The sequence below is a fragment of the Orcinus orca genome, chromosome 3, assembly GCF_937001465.1.
Source record: "Orcinus orca chromosome 3, mOrcOrc1.1, whole genome shotgun sequence".
Classification (NCBI taxonomy): Eukaryota; Metazoa; Chordata; class Mammalia; order Artiodactyla; family Delphinidae; genus Orcinus; species Orcinus orca.
Genome location: NC_064561.1, coordinates 156772166 through 156793197, shown reverse-complemented (window position 1 = coordinate 156793197; position 21032 = coordinate 156772166). Strand labels below are relative to the sequence as shown.

The 21032-nt window shown below is 40.1% G+C and overlaps 1 protein-coding gene and 1 long non-coding RNA gene across 12 annotated transcripts in view; one reads left to right on the top strand and one right to left on the bottom strand.

Annotated features, from left to right (window-relative positions):
- Positions 1-21032, bottom strand: part of LOC125964003 (uncharacterized) — a 223063-nt gene that overhangs the window by 103452 nt on the left and 98579 nt on the right. The window lies entirely within an intron of this gene.
- Positions 1-21032, top strand: part of RAI14 (retinoic acid induced 14) — a 147085-nt gene that overhangs the window by 113605 nt on the left and 12448 nt on the right. For 8 of the 11 annotated variants that reach the window (XM_049707996.1, XM_049707997.1, XM_049707995.1 and 5 more), the window contains 8 exons: positions 8859-8923; positions 12590-12647; positions 13373-13443; positions 14967-15073; positions 16021-16199; positions 16460-16488; positions 17709-17795; positions 18717-18803. In XM_049707996.1, coding sequence (XP_049563953.1) covers positions 8859-8923; positions 12590-12647; positions 13373-13443; positions 14967-15073; positions 16021-16199; positions 16460-16488; positions 17709-17795; positions 18717-18803 — 683 coding nt within the window. The remainder of the gene's footprint in view (positions 1-8858; positions 8924-12589; positions 12648-13372; positions 13444-14966; positions 15074-16020; positions 16200-16459; positions 16489-17708; positions 17796-18716; positions 18804-21032) is intronic. The other 3 variants (XM_049708000.1, XM_049707998.1, XM_004266016.3) reach the window with 1 other exon arrangement.

The window sequence follows — 21032 nt, the reverse complement described above, 5'->3', positions numbered from 1 at the left end:
ACATGGTTTCATTATTCGTGCCTTTACGGGTGTTTTCATCTTATATGTGGTTAGTCAACTAGAGACTGTATGCTTTTTATCCCCCATTAAAAATTTTTATTTTCTAAGATTATTTGTATGGACCAAGCACCTTTCCCTAATTTTTGTTTTTATGAATCATGGTATGAAGTGCTGAATGGAATGAATTGTGTAGGCGCTCATTTTGTCAACTAGCTGAGTTGAGCTCTGTGGACAGAAGCCAGGATCCTAATGTGGACCAGCTGCCCATGGTCTGCACCCCTTACTGTGGCTTAGTGTATCTGAATCACCTGGGAACTGGAGGGGAGGAAGGGAGGGAGAGAAAGGGGGAAAGGAGAGGAAAGAAAAGAATAAACAGTGCACGCACACAGACACACACAAAACCCCACACATAGATACCCAAACTCTACCTTCTGAAATTCAGATTCCATTGTCCGAACGTTTCCAGCCAATTGGTATTTTTTGTAAAGCTCCGAGGTGATTCTAATGTGAAGCCAGTGTTGTTAAATGATGATTAAGGCCAATAGAAGAGGAAGTGTAGTCTTGTCTTTTATGAACGTCGTTTTACAGGAAGGAGCCCCTGGGGTCTCCAGCCTGGGATTCTGCCCCTGTTGGCCACACCAAAAGATCAAAGCAGCTACTGATGGCTTTTCATTTCTATATTGTACTTGAAAATCTGTCTTCTAATAGGCTTTTGGTGGTTTTTGCTGGAATATAAAATCAGTCTATTTCACAGTCTTTATTTAGGCTTTTCATTAATCCGTAATGGATCACTTTCCCTTCCCCAAAACACTGACACCTCAGCGTAGTCATCTTGGGGCAGATTAGTCAATCAGGTATTGTGAAAATATAATCTTTTCAAAACATGACTGGAAAACTGGTGTTTTGGAATTGTCTTCATAAAGGCTGTGGCATTAAAAAGAAATCATCTCAGTGTTTGGGAACCTTTATTCTTTGAGAATAGATTCGTTTTTTTAGGACAGGCCAAGAGCCACTTGACGTCAAGTCAGATAAATGAAGTGTCAACCTGGTAAAACCATTTTTGGTCAAAAATAGTGAGTGATTGAAGTAACCGAATGATTTTCCTGAGCAGTGCCACAGAAAGCTCCAGAAAAATATTGTGAGAAATGGCAATACCAATAGAAGAAAGAATGGTTTCCCTAAGTGACCACCTTGAAGGAAACACTAATCTATGTTGCTAATTAAAATCATCTTTAATCCCAAGACCCAGTTATTTTGTTTTTAAAGTTTATTGTTACTACTTTTAAAATTGTACCACATACACTCAGGGCAGTATGAGTGGCTACAGTCGCCTTGATGAAACACATTTCCTCTTAAGTAGACAGGGTTTCTTCTCTAAGAAAATCATAATCTAGAAGAATTTTCTTAGACTGAATATATTTGAGCTGTAATACAGTTTTGTTTAACTGCATTTGATGTTAAAAAATAGATTAGACAGGAATCTGGTTATTTCCATCATAACCAAACATCTCTCCCCCATATTTTTATTAAAGGGAAAAAATGTTTCTGGGCTTCCCTGGTGGCACAGTGGTTGAGAGTCCGCCTGCCGATGCAGGGGACACGGGTTCGTGTCCCGGTCCGGGAGGATCCCACATGCCGCGGAGCGGCTGGGCCTGTGAGCCATGGCCGCTGAGTCTGCGCGTCCGGAGCCTGTGCTCCACAACGGGAGAGGCCACGGCAGTGAGAGACCTGTGTACCGCAAAAAAAAAAAAAAAAAAAGTTTCTTCAATACGTGCTCATTGTAGGAAATTTGGGAAATACAGAAAACTACCAAGAAGATAACGAGTGCTTCTACTCCAAGAAGAAAAAAATTTTACCGTTTAGCTGTATTTCCTACCAGATTTTTCTGGCACATTTTTACATAGTTGAGATCACATTATATAATAAACTCTAAATCCTGCCTTAAAAAAAAAGATTACCATGATCATTTTCTGCACTAAAAGCTTTTAAGAAGCATAGTTTTTTGTGGCCATCTAACACCACGTGGGTGGCGTTTGTATGTACTACCAGAGCCCTCACTCAGTTTCTGAGAGCCTGGGGAATCGGGCAGTGAGACCTGGACACCCCAGTGCAGTTCCCTCTTCCTTGCCAGCTGAGATGACAGTGCCCTCCAAGAAGCTGGAGGGGAAGACTTCCCTGGCAGTCCAGTGGTTAAGACTGCGCTTCCACTGCAGGGAGCATGGGTTCAACCCCTGGTCGGGGAACTAAGATCCCACGTGCTGCAAGCCATGGCCAAAAAAAAAAAGAAGCTGGAGGGGACACTGCAGACCCATCCTGGATGCTTCTCTGGGCTGGTCAGTGGGAACTGCCACAGCCCATTTCTTTCAACTCTGATGGAAACTGGGAGAATCCACAGCACTTTGTAGCCCCAGAACATCATCCAAACATCCCATGAGTTGGAAATGTCTCAGAGCTGCCGGTCACTTCCCTCTTGCCTGACGTTTTAAACAATGAGGTCAGCACTCTGGTCCTTGGGCTTATTGTTTTTACTTGAGTCTGAGTGAGGCACTGACTTCTTGTGATTTCTTGAAAACATGCAAAGAGAACACAGGAACAAAAGAAGGAAAAGCGGCATGGATATAAAAGTGCATAGAGAGTCTGTCGTTGTATGTAGAACAACACTTCTCAAACTTTTTTCTGTTACAGTGAACCAGATAAACATGATGGCCTTTACTGCTCACATCCTTCCTGTCGGCTCTGTCACCCAGTCCCATCTCTCCTCTCAAGAACACGTATCAGAATCCAAGGGAAGGACAAGGACATTAGTCACTGTGCTTTAGTGGTCGTCATTTGCCCAAAACATTTGACGAATGAATGAATTAAATGGCTCCGCTCTCATAGGTGCTGTCTTTTCAGTAAACCTACCTGAAGTATTGCCATATTATTACTAAGATATAGTCATCTTCAATCCCAACAGCCACTGAGAAGTCGTATGAAAATCTGTTACCATAAATCCAACTGCCCTATAGAGTTTCTGAAAAAAACCTGCTTTCAAAATATATCATTACACTAACCCTTTTAATTCTTTTTATCCACAAAGTCTACAGGATGATTTTAAACTGGTGATTGGATTTAAGTTCAGAAGCAAAGGGTTTTTAGCATCTATTTCTTTATCAACTGTCCTTCCACATAAAATGCTCGGAAGTCCGACCAGAGACTTTTTAATTTATTTTATTTTATTTTTATTTTTAGCTGCATTGGGTCTTCATTGCTGTGCGCGGGCTTTCTCTAGTTGTGGAGAGCGGGGGCTACTCTTCGTTGCAGTGCGCGGGCTTCTCATTGCGGTGGCTTCTCCCGTTAAGGAGCACGGGCTCTAGAGCGCGGGCTCAGTAGTTGTGGCACACGGGCTTAGCTGCTCCGCGGCATGTGGGATCCTCCCAGACCAGGGCTCGAACCCGTGTCCCCTGCACTGGCAGGTGGATTCTTAACCACTGTGCCACCAGGGAAGCTCCTGACCAGAGACTTTTCATAAGTGCTTTACAAACAATCTTAGGAGCAGAACACTGTCAGAAGATAAGGCCTTGGGTACAGTACAGTACATCTCAATCATCATTTTAGATAGCCTTTGAGGCTTAGGTGAGATAATACGTGTGGGCATCTTAGCGCCCAGCACACAGTGAGTGCTCGCTGCCTTTGGCTCCTATTTTATGATGATTGTTGCTACTTCATCCACATCACCTTTATTCTCTTTTACACAGCAGGCTTTTGCAGAGGTTTCACATCTTAAAAAAAAAAAAAAAATTGTGATCATCCCCAAGCCAAATACTTTCATAGTACAAATCAGAAAAAGAAACTCCAAAACTGGCAGAAGCTCATGACTCATGTTTTTGGTTTGGGGGAGGTTCCCCCCATTCCTTATTGCCTGTTTGCCAAACAACGCCATAGGCGTATATATAGCAATCAGCTGGGAAAGTCCACACCTAAACTCATAGCGCTGACTCTGAACAGGGCCTGCGTAATTGTCCAGCGCCTCTCGTTGCTTTGTTTGCTCTTGTTCTTCACTGATGTAGGAAGTGGCATTTCTGTCTGTTTCTTTAGAAATCACTTCTCCCAGATTTCTAGGCTTATTTATTATTTTTTTTTTAATGGCTGCAGTTAGCACCTGGGAGGATGAGACTGGATTAAACAGAAGCATTTACAGAAGATTGAAGAAGACCAAAGAATCTTCTGTTATCACTGCTCATCTGAAGCATGAGCTTTCGGACTCCCTTTATCAGCAAGCATATGCATTTGACACAGTGTGATCCAGTGGCTTAAACAAGATAGACTTTTCTGGCTCTCAGTTGAAAGTCCCAAATTGGTATGGCAGCTTGGCTGCACACCAAGGGACCCAGACTCCTGTTGGTCCACCATCCAGGGTGTTGCCTTGGTCCTAATGACCCAGGATGGCTCCCCCTGAGTGCATCACAGTCACAGTGGGCAGAAGGGCAAGCCCAGCCCACAGAGTGATCTGTGGCCACACCTGGCTTTAACGGAAGCTGGGAATTCTGGGCAGCAAATTATCCAATTAAAAATATAGAAGGTTTTGCTGTAGAAGGAGATGGAAACAGATTGAAGGATGGTGTGCAGTTTCTGTCACGCTCCCATATCTAAAGTTTTCCCTGATTCCTTTGCACACAAAACTTCTTTTCTCATAGAAGAAGAGAGGCTTAGGAAAGTGAGAACTGAAGTATGGAAATACCCTAATGCACAGAGGTCTCAGGAGGGGGGCGCTTGAGAACGCTTACTCTTTCCTAGGGTTTCAGGTGCTGGTTTAGCTTTTGTTTGGATCTCTGGGTGGCCCTCCATTCCATTATGCCCCTAATCCCACTCACATATGACACCATGTGAAGACACAGACGGTAATATTCATCTTAAAATTCAGGCACTTGAGAGAATGGGTCATGTAAAATGTTAATTGCAAATTATAGCCCACTAAGTGTATTTCGTATTTTCATTTGGATTAAAGGCAAACCAAAGAACGATTGTATGATTTATAGTCCTTTATTTGCTGTTCACGCATGTGTATGGGATGTCAGGAGGGCCAACCGTATAACCTGGCCATGAAAATATTTCAGGTGATACACCCACACACAAAAAAATCTTTTGATTCTGTATAAAACAGTATGCAAATCTACTTTGTGGAGATTAAGGGATAATTCAAAACTATTTAATAGTAAGAATGGTTATTAGAAATCTCCTCTATATATGTATGTGTGTTTGTGTAAAACTGAATCACTTTGCTGTACACCAGAAACTAACACAACATTGCAAATCAACTATACTTCAATAAAAAAAGACAGATTTTTTTAAAATTATTTTTTATTGAAATATAGTTGATTTACAGTGTTGTGGGGTTTTCTTTTGTTAACTTTTATATTGGGGTATAGTTGATTAACCATGTTGTGTTAGTTTCAGGTGTACAGCAAAGTGATTCAGTTATACTATACATGTATCTATTATTTTTAATAAATAAAATTAAAAAAAGGAAATACATCTTTTATACCCTGATCTCGCCCCTGGAACTATAACTAGGTGAATAGACTTATGCTTCAATGATTAAAAACTTGATGTAAAGATAAGCATTTCTGAGAACAGAGTTGTTTAAATATATTTGAAGTTGTAAATAAGAAATTAATTTACACTTTTATTGTTTATATTCAGCATTCTGAAACTCTGGTTCTTAAATAGATATTTTAAACCTTACCTAGTCGAGTATCATTTAATTCTCTTTCTTTTTCTAAATGTCTCCATGTTATAATCTGGAACTATAATTTCTCAAACTTCAGCCTTTTGGTGCTTGTTCGTCGTGTCTTTGTGTCTTATGACCTCATCGGTTTAAAAATTTGTCACCTACACTTGAAGGCTGTGTTCTCAGCCCCATCAGTAGTAGTTCCTCCACTCTATGAGTGAGTTCTTCTCTGTTTCAGCAGCGCTCTTAAATCACTGAATAAATGGTTGTTTTCTGAGGTGGGTTGGAGGATGGTGTTCATGGCTACAATGGCTAGGTCATCCTTCTTAGACTCTTTCAATAACAGGATTCTTAAACCACCTGGAATAGCCCACGACTCTTGACTTATAAATAGCCCTGGTCTGTTCGCTTATAGAGTTCTGCTGAGATGCACTTGAATTAGGGTTGCCCTGTTATTTTCCTATAGGGAAGTTGCTTCCTGATATTCCAGACAGATCCACAGCTGAGTGGGGGCCAGACTTATGCACTGGCTCGTTTCAGTGAGGTTCTGTCACTAATATAATATATTCTCTCCAGAAAATTTTGCATTTGGAAAGAGAATTTTGTTTTAATGGTAGCAGTGAGAGACATCTCACTCCAGTGTAATGTTGTCCAGGGAATGATGCATCGTTTGAATTTTGAGACTTTTAAGTGAAAAATGCTTTTGTGCTCCTGGTTAGGAAAACACATCACAGGGCCAAGGAATAAGAAAATTTTGTTTCTCTAGAAACACAGCGTTTACTTCCAGGTATGACTAGAACACTTGGAGTGAAAAATAAAAGCCTGTTATTTATTTTATGCTGAATTGTTTAAATCTCCCTCCCCTCTTGTCTTTGGAGAACTGTGCCTTTTTCCAGTGGGTGCTATTTATGTAGAAGAGCTTTTGTCCACAGGGTAGACAAAAGTTAAGGCATTGCATACACGACATAAACAGTCTTCTACTTACAATCAGGATGGGTTCCAGAAGTTCATCTGTAAGGCATTTGTTTAAAACACAGAATGTGCTTGTCTTTAGAAACACTGGTATAAATGATGGTTGAGGGCCAGGCTAACCCACCAAAACCTATTTAACGCATAGTGTAACTGAACTCACTGTTGTGTGTTATACATCCTGAAAGGAGGGGGTCTCCTGCGGTAAAAGGAGGAAGGGGAAGAGAAGATCTTTTGTCTTCCTGCTTCCAAGGGTCTCAGTCCCTCATCTCCTGACCTTCCTCACCCTCATCCACTTGGGAGGAGGTCAAAGGATTCCTTGTGTCAGTGTTCTACCCCCATCAATTAACTCCCCTCACACATACCCAGAAAATCTCTGTGCAGCTACTCAGAAAAGAAGGAATCTGATCTTTTGACCTCACACATGCTTTTGTGCAGCTCACTGTGGTCCTAAAACCCTCTATTTTAAATATGGTATTTCCTAGCCATATGATAACCTAATAATTAGTGGATTTCTGGTCAGGGTTATTATAAAGACTAATTCAGAAAGGAGAAATGGTATTTGGAGACTGGACCACCCTATAAAAGAGGGGTCCTGGACCACCATATAAAAGAGGGGTCCTCTAAGCCAGGGGTTCTCAACCGGGGGTGATTCCCACCCATCCAGGCGATATTTGGCGATGTCTGGGGACATTTCTGATTGTCCCAACTGGACGTCCAGTGGGTAGAGGCCAGAGATGCTACTCACCATCCTATAGTACATAGGACCACCTTCCACAGCTTCAAATGTCAAGAGCAGTAAGGCTGAGAAACATGCTTTAAGCCTGTTCCGAAGTGTGGGTTGCTTACAGCTGTTACATTGGGGGTATCTTGGTCAAACAGTTTACAGACGCAGGATTTAGGAGTTTCCTAGGTGTATTGGGTTGGCTGGCAGTGGTAACTTTGGTTCCCTCCCTCCAAATACCACTCTGCAGACATCTGTAGTGGACATACCCTCTAATTCAAATGAGCAAATGTGTATCGAGAGCCTATTATGTGCCAGCAGTGCTGCAGGCTCTTGCGATACAGAGTTTATATTCTAGTGGGGAAAGAAGAGCAGTTAAACGTAAGAGTGTGTGTGTGTGTGTGTGTGTGTGTGTGTGTGTGTGTGTGTGTGTGTAGGGAGAGAAAGGAGTGGGGTGGAAAGGGAGAGTTGAAGGTGCTGGGTACTATGAAGGATAAAAGAATGAAGGAGGAAGTAGGGATAAAAGAGGTGGGGGAGGAACTGGAATTTTAAGTGGTGAGGTCAGGAAAGACCAGAGATGCTGGTCTGTGACCAGAGATGAGGTCAGAAGACTGTGTTTTGGTGGCATCCGAGGGAGGTAAGAGGGCAAGCTGAGTGGTTATCTTAGAGGAGGAGGGTCCAGGCCAAGCAAAGAGTAATTTGCCAGGGCCCTTGGGTGGGAGCCTGCTGGTCTAGTAGGGCTGCCTCTAAGCCCCTTTTCCATAGAAACTCTGAGGCCCATTCGGTGGTAGCGGGGAGGGGCCTGGGTATAGCATTAAAATTTCCTAAAGTAATCTGGCCACAGAAAGGTCAGAGAGTCTCATGTTGTAATGTTCTGTGAAGGGAGCGTGAAAAGATGCTGCTTTGCTAGTGTGTTGTTTTTATATAACCCTTTTCCTTCTTCCGTGTAAGAACGTGGGACATCTGAACTCCAGGTAATTTCCACACAGAGCTGGAGCACATTTGGGGGAGGGAGAAACGAAAGGTGGAAGTGGGGTTTCGTCGGGTGTTTGGTGTGCTCCCTGCTGGCTCGCTGGCTGCCTTTGCTGGGTTCCTGGGCCAGTGGCAGTCGTGGCCTGGTGTGACTGTTATGGACGTGGGGCGTCTGGCACCCGTGCTGACAGCTGAAAGCAGAACTTCCAAGGTGCATACCAGGAGTCCACCGCCAGCTTCTAGCCCAGAGCTCGATTGTACCCCAAGAGGACAGCAGCTGGCATGGACTATGAATGTTATCCAGGGGACAGGATGCTCTGTGTTCTCCCCACTTTTGTCACACTGAACTTTGCAGAGAAGAAGTTGAGGCCTCATTCTCAAGAGTAACAATTCCGTCTTTGTTGGAGAACAATTTATTTCCTCATAGTTGTCTTCATTACAGAGATGAGAGATTTAAAAAACAATTTTTTTTATTCCATTTAGGACACAGTGCTTTGCACCTTGCAGCTAAGAACAGCCACCATGAATGCATCAAGAAGCTCCTTCAGGTAAAGTGGGACAACAGAAAATTATAAACGTGTCGTTTTTAAAATTTGAAAGTAACCTTGTGGGTGAAAGAACAAACACATACACACGTACTCCTTCAAATATTATCCCAGAACCTGGGTTTCCTAAGAAGCTTCAGTATAGCCAAGGAGAAGATTATTTCCATAGCAGTTGCGCTGGTAGAGAAGAGGATCCTAATCAAAATTTGGAGTGTCTTCCTGGGATCCAGCCCTTTTCTCTGCTTTATTCAGCTCTTTTTTCCTTATTGGAAGAACTTGTACCCTTTACATAGTCAGCTTGAAAAACTTTTTCATGCTGTTGGAGATCCTTATAATACAGGATCTCCAGTATCCTAGTATTTATTCTCTCTCAATCATTAGTAGAATGCAGCTTTTCTCGATAAGCGAAATTTCAACCACTGTTTCCTTGTATGTAACTTGATGAGCCTTTAGTTCTTAGTCTTTGTTCAAGTTCTTGGTTTTATTCTTCTTTATAATTTTAGGTCAACCCCCTGGTTTGATAACCTTGCCAGGAAGTTTATAATGATTGCTTAGGGTGACTTCCGTATTTCTTTAAAGATGAATATTTCGTGAAATCCCAACAGCAGTTTGTACAGTAACTTCCAGCTGATGCCAGTCAAAATGCAAGCTGGCTGTTTTCAGGAACAGCACAGAGCAAGAAAATATGTGTTTGGAGTAATGGCTGTTCTCTTGAGCTGTTGTGTTGGCCTTCCTGAGCATCGTTTGGGACCCAGCATCTTGCTTTAATTTGGCTTTGCAATTCTAATGCAGCAACATGGGCACATTCTTCAACTTGTCCTGGTCTGTCGATCACACAGCTTCTTGTCTTGCATTACCTGATGCAAGCTACCACCAATGCCAGCAATGCTTAACCTTAACAGGTCTTTGAAGTGAAACTCAAGAAACGTAGATCAACATCTGTGATGATGATGATGATGATTTTTATTCTGAGGCTCCTCTCTAAAGACAGTTACAATAGAACTTTTCTTCCCTGCCTCCACACCCATGGCCTTAACCTTAAATTTTTGTTTAACTTATTTGTATTTTAAATCTCCATTCCCGTCCTGGCTTGGCTATCCAGACTTTGCATCTGGCTCTGATTTGAAGGAAGAATGAACTTGACAAGCTGGAAATCCTCATGGGCAAGGACCAGATATTCTAGCCTCTAATGTAATTTTATATCTGGTTATGCAAATGGATTGGTTTTTCCCTGGAATCTTTGAAGCCTTTAAACAGTTCCTTGTGCTGTTCTAAAATTAGGCCAAAACATGGTAAGCTGTAACGTGATCTCTATTCTTCTTACCACTGAAGGGCAGACAAACATTTCCACCATTGCCTGCTCTCTGCAAACTGTCTGAATTCTGTTCCTCTTTCTGGATAGTTGTTAAAACTGGAGGCTTTGATGGCCTCCTAATGGGCTGCTTACCTTGGGTCCTGCACTCCTCTGGTAACTGCTTCACTCCTCGTCTGGGCGACCCACGCCCTCCGTGATGGGGCCACTGCCATCTCGTGCCGCCCCTCACCCTGCGCCCTCTCTCTCCGGCCTTTTGCTCTTACTATCTGTCTGCTGGAGAGACTTCCCTTCTCCAGTGGCTACCATTTCAAAGTTCCACCTCCTTAAGGCAATGGGCACAAAGAGAGCCTTGTGAGAGTCTTCAGATGAACTCTCCCCCACTCTCTCTTGTAGCAAGTGGTCCCTGGGCACCATGCGCTCTGTCAAGCAGTATTTACTCACAGAGCAGCCCCTATCCTGCTGGAGCTTGGCGTCTGGTAAATGAAGACAGAAATACACATGACCGATGGCACATCACTGAGAAGAAATCTAACAGAGTATTGTGAGAGGGGAGTGAGGAGGGACGTTCAGGAAGGCCCCCGGGGAGGACATGATATTTAAGCTGAGAACTCAGCTGTGCAAAGAGCATTCCAAGCAGAGACAACAGCAAGTACGAAAGGCCTGAGGTAGGAAAGTCACTAACTAGCCGGGGAGGAAAGAAAGCCAGTGGGTGGGCTGGGGGCAAAGCGAATGAGGAGCAGAAAGAAGGGCCCAGGGGGCTTCCCTGGCGGTCCAGTGGTTGAGACTCTGCGCTTCCACTGCAGGGGGCGTGGGTAATCTCTGGTCATGCCGTGCAGGGAGGCCACCAAAAAAAAAAAAAAAAAAAAGAAGGGCCCAGGCGGCAGCCTTGTGTGTCATGATGGGCAGACAGTGATTCCTCAGAGTACAGTGTGGAACTGTGGAGGACTTTGCAGTAAAGAGCAACACTGACGGTTTAGAAGTTCACTCTATTTGTATAGAGAATTGACTAAAGAGCTGAGGACAGCCAGGTGGCCATCAAGGCTGTCCAGGTGAGCAGGTGTTGACTCAGACCAGGTGGTGACAATGGAGGAACAGAGGAGAGTAGATCGGGGTGTGTTTTGGGGACAGAATTGACAGGACGTGGCAGGAGGAAGAGGAGAAGAAATCAAGGATGACTCGGTGGTTTCTGGCTCAGTGACTAGACTGATGATAGCACTGTTGACAGAGGCAGGGACGGCTTGGGCTGCGTGGCGGGGAGGGGAAACCAGAAGTGTTGGCTGTGCTGCGTTTGAGACATCAGGCGGAAATGTGAAACAGGCTGTGGGTTGTCAAGCCGGGGGCTCAGAGATGCCATCTGCTGTGTACAGATATGGACACTTACTGTAGCCCAGCCTGTCTGGCTTTGAATCCTGGCTCTGCCACTTACTGTGACCCGAGCAAATTACTAACTTCTTTGTACCTCAGTTTCCTCATCTGTAAATGGGGGTAATAACAGTATCTAACTAGGATTGTCAAGAGCCTTAAAACAATTCTTTGAACAGTACCTGGCACATACTAATAGCCAATGCTTACACAGTAGTGTTGTCACTGTTAAGATATACACTCGGGAGGCATTAGCTTCTAATGGGATTTCGAGCTATGGGTGTGGTTGAGATTACTGAGGGAGAGAGCTTAGAGAAAGAACACTTAGGAGCCCCACAGTTTTATGTTTGGCTAAAGGGGCAGGCGTGGCCAGAGCAGTGGGGGGAAAACCAAGATCGGATGGGCCAGGCAGGGCTCTAGGGGCTAAAGGAGAGAGTGTTTGGAGAAGAGGGAGTGGATTGCCGGGGAGAGGTTGGTAAGAGGAGGGCAAGCATGTTTGCCATCGTTGGAAACACGAAGGTGGCTGGCCACTTGGATCAGGGCCATCCCTGTGGAGTCTTGAGGGCAGACGCCCAACTGCAGTGAGTCCAGGAATAAATGGGAGACGAGGAAACATGGCTTGTGTGGGACAGTTCTTAACAGGAAGTTGGTTTTGTGATGGCAGATAGAGAATTAGGGCAGGAAATGGGGGGAAAGGTGGGATCAAGATGAGAAATCCTAGAGCATGTTTGTTAGCTGGTGGGGATGATCTGTTGGCAACAGAGTTGATGGAAGAGAGAGGGGACGGTCAAAGCAGCCAAGAGGTGACAGTTCACCTGTGTCATGATTACTTGGAGATGAGTCTCCCTCCCCATGAGACCCTGGGCCCCTGGAGCACAACAGTTGGGACTTATTCATGTTTATTATACTTTTCTTAGGAAGTTGCATCATACCTTGCAGGAAAAGGATGAACTGAATTTTATTCTACGTATTTATTGATTTTTGTCTTACAGTCTAAATGCCCAGCCGAAAGTATCGACAGCTCTGGGAAAACAGCTTTACATTATGCAGGTAATTTTCATTCTTTTATTTGTCTTCTTCTGCCATGAGAAACAGTAAGTGTTCGTTTTCCTTATTTAAGCCATTAACCTTGCCATTGTTATTCCTGATGCCGTTTTCTGTCGTCATTCGTAGACATCATTCCCATTTTCCTCAGTTTGCAAATTGTGTAGGGTTTTATGGAGGAATACAGCTAGAATTTGTCAGTCGCCTGCCAAACAACTAGTAAAAATTGTCCTGGTTATTATATTTTAATTAACGTTAGGTTCTTGTTTAAGAGATATTCATGAGCATTTGTAGATTTCAGGTACTGTGTGGTACAGATTTTTTTTTTACTTGGGGATCAAAAGGAACATCAATCAGTTTTATTTATCAACATTTGGTTTTACTATCTGTCACACAGTTTCAAGTGACGCAACATTGGTACTGAAGTCCAGGATGATGAGATTTGCAAATTTCTTTTAGTGCTAGTTGAGGAAAAGCTAAGTCCCACGAAAAGCTAAACCAAAGGTTTGCCTAAAGGCAACAACTGGCAAGCACTGCCTTTAGGTCTGGATGACACCGAAATTAAACAGTAATTTAAAACACCACTTAACCATTCTGACATCGTTTCTCTTCAATGCAACGTATGCAAACTGGGTGGAAGGTGAACTTTTCCTTCATAGAAGTGTTTGATGCCCCTGGCTGTGAGAGTACCTTTGTGATTGGCTGTGGTTTCTGTGTCTTCTTTCTCTCAGCGGCACAGGGCTGCCTTCAAGCTGTGCAGGTTCTTTGCGAGCACAAAAGCCCCATACACCTCAAGGATTTGGTAAGTACCAGGTGACCACTAGACGTGCAGATGGACACTGGTGTCTAGAGCACCATGGGCTACTTCTGGGAGTCACGAAGACCTTAGAGACCCAAGCATTTGGTAAAAGTCTATTGCTTTCCGACCTAGATCCTCCTGTGCAAAACAGATTTAAGTATTATCCCCGTTGGTCCTTAAACCGTTAATAAAACGTTTTGCAGCATGCACTTCCTCTGTTTGCTTCTAAGGATAGACACGTGGCTTACCAGCAACCTAAATACGAATAAGGCTTAATTTCTTGATTTTTATAAATAAAAAATAAGTCTAAATAGAAGTTCTATTATTTTCTTTTTGCACCCCATATATTACCTCTGGTACCAGGGTTTTCCGATTTTAAAGACCACTTGTAGCCGATTTTGACCTTGCTGGGCTATTTTGAGAATAAACTGACATGCCTACGGCTCCTGATGATAGGGTTAAATTTCCTGCTGTAGCATGGGACTTGGCATGTGTAAGTTATACCTGATGGGGACATTGCGACGTGAGCATTGAGAATCTGTAAATAAATTCACGCTCCCTGAATCTCGGTACTTTATAACCAGAAAGTATTATAACTTCACAGAGATAATTTTCTAGAAATTCTGAAGTTCGACTTTGAGTGGATACTTAATCCTTAAGCAGCAATTGTATTTTTAAATATCCCCATGTTAAAATAATTGGATATATTGTAACTTTTTTTTCCTTTGCCTATCTGAATACGTCCACCTTAAAATTACTGTCGACCCCATTTGTGGGGTATGTTCAAGGCAAAAGCAGAATAAAAGCCTCTCTTTATGGTTTACATAATTTGAGTTAGACCCCACTTCAAATTAAGATTCTGGAAATTGTCACCTATAAATACTAGTATTTTTTTTTCATTCGTTTCATACTGTAATGTTGAGATTCTTAATCCATTTTACATAGTTTGTATGAGTTGAGATCTAATTCTTTTTTCTAAAGGAATTGCCAATTGTTATATTAAACAAATCATTCTTTCCATCAGTCCCTTTATCTAGTCATGTGTCAGTAATGAACAAATAAACTCTTAACATATGTTTCGATACCTAGTAAGATTATGAAAGGGTATGCTTTCTGAGAAGACTGGTGGCATGGCAGGATACTAGGATATGTGTAGTTCACTAGAAGAAACTGCTTAGAGCAGTGGGACCTACAAATGCCATATGGAAACAACCCTTCATTTCTCCAGAACCAGGGAGAACCATTTCTCAATAAACATGGTATACTTGCCTCGAGCCTTTACATACTTGGCGTTCCACTCTCTCTCACATCATAGTTGCAACAAGGAAAAGCCCACAGTCAGTGGGATTCCATAACAAGGGTAGTGTTAGGGTGTGACGTTGGCCTATTAGGGGGCAGACTACTTTGGTGGGTCAAATGTAAGACCAGCAGGACAAGTCAGGAATAAATGTAGAAGGAATAAGGACCTTTGCAGTTCTGGCATTTGTCATCTAAGTTATAAATCTTAATCTGAATTTGTCTCCTAGGATGGGAATATACCACTGCTTCTTGCAGTACAAAATGGCCACAGTGAGGTCTGTCGCTTTCTCCTGGATCATGGAGCAGATGTGAATTCCAGAGACAAAAATGGAAGGTACCACAGAATTAGAAAGCATGTTATTTCAGTGATATCCACATTCTGAGAAGCTTTCAAAATATCAGAGATGTATTTTGGATCGTTTGTTTTAAAGCAGTTTTAATTTCTTTCTTTTACTGATTTCTGCCTTTTTGGATAATTAAGAATCTGTTTTGGGCTTCCCTGGTGGCGCAGTGGTTGAGAATCTGCCTGCTAATGCAGGGGACAGGGGTTCAAGCCCTGGTCTGGGAGGATCCCACATGCCACGGAGCAACTAGGCCCGTGAGCCACAACTACTGAGCCTGCGCGTCTGGAGCCTGTGCTCCGCAACAACAGAGGCCGCGATAGTGAGAGGCCCGTGCACCGCGATGAAGAGTGGCCCCCGCTTGCCACAACTAGAGAAAGCCCTCGCACAGAAACAAAGACCCAACACAGCAAAAATAAATAAATTAATTAATAAACTAAAAAAAAAAAAGAAGAATCTGTTTTGACTTAAAAAATATTTTCCCCAGACCTCTGGGAGCATCATTGCTGACTGTGTCTGTGATGAGATTATTAAATGCTAAATGAATAGGCCGTTTCCTTTGCCTTTTCATGCAAAATAAAAGTAAACATATTGGTTGTTTTTTAAAAACAGTCTTAATAATGTTATAGGTTGTTTAAAAAACTTGATTTGTGAAAAGGCAAGATTTGTGCCAATCGTATTAAATTCCATCATATTTAGAAGATTATGTCTATGTTATTTGACCTAATATTTAATGTTCTGATTTAATCTGAAGTTTTATAAAACAGCAACCCAATTTTATTTTGATAGCATTCCACTTTGAATTTCCTAGAAAATTAAGTGTAGTACAGGTTTAACTGCACTTAGTCTTCTTTCCTCTGTTTTTAAGACAAATGAAATGATTTCCTAGCAACAAGTTTTCACATTTTGTGTACTAATTTTTTGTCTCCTCATTCTTTAGAACTGCTCTCATGCTGGCTTGTGAGATTGGCAGCTCTAACATTGTGGAAGCCTTAATTAAAAAGGGGGCAGACCTAAACCTTGTAGATTCTCTTGGACACAATGCCTTACATTATTCCAAACTCTCAGAAAATGCAGGAATTCAAAGCCTTCTATTATCAAAAATCTCTCAGGATGCTGGTATGTGAAAGAAAATAGCCAGTGTTGTTTTAAATTTATCCACTCCATTTTCCCCAAAGGTTAAAGGAATTTGTGCAATATATTTTATTATTCTTTTAAATATATTTCTGGAGGAAAATAGTGTTGAATATTGTGTATGTTGTGTGTATGGGTATGCGTGTGTGTGTGTGTGTGTGTGTTTATATACCCTGCCACCCAAAGTGGATATGAGTAATTATGGTTCTTATAGGTTTTTTTTTCCCCTCACTTTTCTTCTATAGATTTAAAGACACCAACAAAACCAAAGCAGGTATTTATCTTTGGGGATGGAGATTCTTTTTCATCGTTGCCTGTGGGAGTTTGAACATGTTCTAATTAAACCACTCTGTGGTCCATTAGGAAAGTGATAAAGACTATGCTGAAACTACTTAAGGAGTAAAATATCTTTGGAATAAATGATTCATTGTAAGGTGGTAAATATTTTCTTAATGATTTACCCTATTTCCACAGCATGTAACTTTAAACTTGCCACTTATATATTCATCTTTTTCTGAAATATACTAATATTTCCTACTGGTGTGAAAAGGTTTGATGTGATTTTAACTCTGAGAACAACAGTATTTTAACTACTTGTAATATCACAGGAATTACAGAACTCTGTCCATAGCCATGTTAGTTAATGAAAGTAAGAGATTTAGCATTTTCTTTTATTTTAATTAGAGCTTTTCTAAAATGTCATTCATTTTACACAGATAGAAATTGAGAAGTTTACCCTGTTACTTTGGAGTTTTTCCTAAAAACATAGTCACCTCTGTTTATTAATGAGATATATATTTGGCTGTTTTATTTATTTATACATCAAGGTTCTTGAAAAAATTATCATAATCAGCAAATACTTGATAATGAATTTATTTTGTACCAATTGTGTTATATTTATCCATAACCTTCAGAGCTGAGGTTCTCCCTTTTTTCCCATATTTATGGTCATTCCTTGGTATCTGCAGGGAATAACAAAATCTGCAGAAGCTCAATTCCCTTATATAAAATCGTGTGATACAGTTGGCTCTCTGTATCTGGAATTCTGGGATATGCAGATGGTTGAATCTGGATGTGAAAACTGTGGATATGGAGGGTCAACTGTATACTCTTTAAGAAAAGGACTGGAAGTAATGAAAAGGTCGGGGAAATACCACTGCTTTGCATTAAGATGGAAGCTAGACTATGAATGTATTCTGGGTTCTAAGTTGTGGTAAACAACCCCTTATTCTCTACTTTCCCAGTTCTCCATACCAACTTAATCTGGTTTTGTCTTGTGTTTTTTATTTTCTTGCTTTAAAGCATGGGCTGCTAGAAGAAAACTTGGAGCATGCATATTACTTATTTTTATGTTGGTAGCAGATTTCAGATCTTGATAAAGTAAGAAATGCATGAACTGTTGAGGTTTTTCTCATTTGTTTGATGAAGCTATTTACTCAGACTTTACTAACCTAACTAACCCACCTCCATTCTTTGGACTGTGACAACTTTCAGCATGATCAAGTCTCTAAAATAAGCTCAGAGAGAAGTGGAACTCCAAAAAAACGCAAAGCTCCACCACCTCCTATCAGTCCTACCCAGGTAAAAATAAAAGAAAACCAACAATGAACAAACATATAACAACAAAGCCATAATTTTGTCATTTTGTGTTTAGGCCAAAAAGAACTGTTTTAAAATTGACCCTTAAATGCACAGTTGAAATTTTCTGTAGTGGTTTTAAATTACAAGTAGTGGTATGAAGAATTTTGATTATTAGTATGGAAATAATGTTGATTCTTATTTCAAAACTGAAGAATTGAACCGTATCTTTTTTAAAAACCTCAAAATTCTTAAAATCCATGACAGGAACTTTTTCCTCGAGATAATGAGCTCAGTGTACTTTCAGAGCTCGTATTAACAGCTCTAGTAAAGTGGGGGAGAATGTGTAGCTGGTGAGGCGCTAGTTGAAAATGAATTTTAGTTGGTTTATTAAACGTTGTTACAATACATTTGCCTTTCCTGTTACACTTAAGGTTGACTAATATTAAAAATCAGCTTTCATTTCTGAGCTTATGGTGATTACTGAACAGAGGAGGAAGCTTGAATATCTATGAAATGGTAAATAAAAACAGGCCAGGGTTTGTTATTAAAAGAATCATAGGCCATAAAAAGAATAATCCATATCAAATATTTGAGCAGAATATCTCATCCAGTAAGTAATGTTAAATACGTTAGCATATTCATTAATAATATTCTCAATCTGCAATAGAAGTTTTATAAATTTTTAACGTTAATTCTAGTGAATATAGGAGTGAAGTTCCGTAGTTAATTCTACTGGGCAAACTTTCAAAAAGTATTTGAGGTAGCTGAATTACACTGAAAATATGTTACCCTTGAATTAATTGAAACTAAGGATAATTATTGTTAGATTTATTTGCATTGGTTAAATAGGCTAATTCTTTGGCACTGTAGAAGACTTTGAAAAAGGACTCTTTATTGATGGTTTTCACTTTGTTTCTTTAGTTGAGTGATGTGTCTTCCCCAAGATCAATAACTTCAACACCACTTTCAGGAAAGGAATCAGTATTTTTTGCTGAACCACCCTTCAAGGTATTTCCTTTCTGTGTCCAACTTATTATTGAATTTTAAGATACATAATAGATTTAATTTAAGTTACACAACACTGGGCGAAACAGAATATATTTCTCAGTCATTGGTTCAAACCTTTTCATCATAAAGCACCCTTTGATTATTTTTCCTAGCATGGGCTCCATACAAAAAGAGTAGCATGAATCAATTATATTTGTTAGCTAATATTTAATTTTCTTCATTTAAAAAGGACAAAGATAAGACTTTAAGATCACCAGTCATCTTACCAAATTGAGTTGCTGTAATACTAATCAAAAAGAAAGAAATGGTTATTCTCTGATGTCTTACTAAGAAGTAATTATATATTATTATTTTTAATTTATTTTTTTAATTGTATATTTTTAATTAAACTTTTTACTGACTATAAAAGTAATATGTATTTATTTTAGAATTTTAGAAAATCCATTAGGTCTTATTCTACCTGATTCTCTAGACTTGTGGTTGGAAAGTATTTTAAGGAATGGGAGGGTATTTCAATTTAATATCTGTTTACCTAACAATCACTAGGAAATTGTACTTGGAAAGAAAGTAAGATCTATAATTGTTAAAATGAAATTTCAATGGCATAATTGTTTATTCTTTTCTCCCTTCTAAGAATTACTAAAAATGAATTTTCTTTTAACTTGGATGCACATTGATGTGGAAAAGATTCTATCAACCTATCACTTCCCTTGCTTTAACTAGATTTTATTAAAATACAAGGCAAGGAAAGCAAGTTATGCTCTTATAATTACCACCCTGGTATCTTCTAATATGATTGTGGCTCAAAGGAGGCAATGCGTTCCAAAGAATAATATCACAAATTATGTTTTTCAGAAATAGAGTGTAAAAAGACTTTTATTTCTTTAAAAAAAATCACAAAGAGATAAAAAGGACACAATTTAGAATAGCTAAAGTTTAAAAAGATTAAAAATACAAATTGTTGGTGATGACGTGGAAGAGTTAGAACTCTCATACTCTGTTGGTAGGATGTCAAATGGTACAACTACTTTGGAAAACCATTTGACAGCTTCTTGAAAAGTTCAACATACCTAACATATGATCTAGCCATTCACTCATAGACGTTAACCCAAGAGAAATGAAAATATATGTCTCAAAAAATCATATACACAAATGTTTATAGCATCTTTATTCAAATATCCCCAAACTAGAAAAGATCCAAATGTCCTCCAACAAATGAATGGATAAAGATAATGAGATACATACATATAATGAAATATTACTCAGCCATAAAAGAGAATGAAGTGCTGGCCAAGCAGCATGAAGGATGCATCTGAAAACCATCATGCTGAATGAAAGAAGCCAGGCTCAAAGAAATTCATCCCCTCTGACATTCCATTGATAGGAATTCTAGAAAATGCAAAAAGGAGAGTAGTGGTTGCCTGGGAATGGCAGGGATTGGCTGTGATGAGGAAACTTTTAGAGGTAATGGGAATATTCTGAATCTTGATTATAGTGGTGGTTCCTTGGGTGTGTATCTGTCAAAACTCCTCAGATTGTAAGCTTCCAGTGGATGTAGTTTACTGTACCTTAATAGAGTTGAAAAATAAGCATTTATTTTTTTAAGTGAAAATACAGCTTTTTTTATGATAAGCACTTGCCAAAAATGAGCCACTTCATCTTTAGCATTTGAGCCTTTAAAAAGTCTCTTTGCTGAACAGTTCTCTCTTTTATCATTGTCTGCGGCTCATCTAGATAAAACATGGCAATTTCTGGCAAGTGACTGTATTTTGTTTTGGAATGAGAATCTGGCTTTGAAGGTAAAGAATTTTTCCAATATGTTAATGGACAGAGATATTCAGGGATACAGGTTTAGAGGAAATCTTGATGGGACTGTCAATCCACAGCCATAAGAATTTTTATTCCCTTATAAAATTACCTTTATTTCCTGTGACAGGTCTCATTTACTATCATTTCCCTTAAAAATAATTAATAATAATATATTAATAGTTAATTTATGAAATGATAAAGCTGAAAAGTGCTTCTAATGTATTTTAATGTATTACCCAGATAAGTGAAACTTCTGTTTGACTCTGTTATGAAAGTAGTATTCACCATCTCAAGCTTTAAGCACGTAGCACACTAAATTAGCTATCATGTAATTTTATTATAATCTTCAAAGATATTTGTAATATACTTACTGAAATTTCTGAAAAATATTTTGAGACTATACCCTCTGGAACCTCTAAG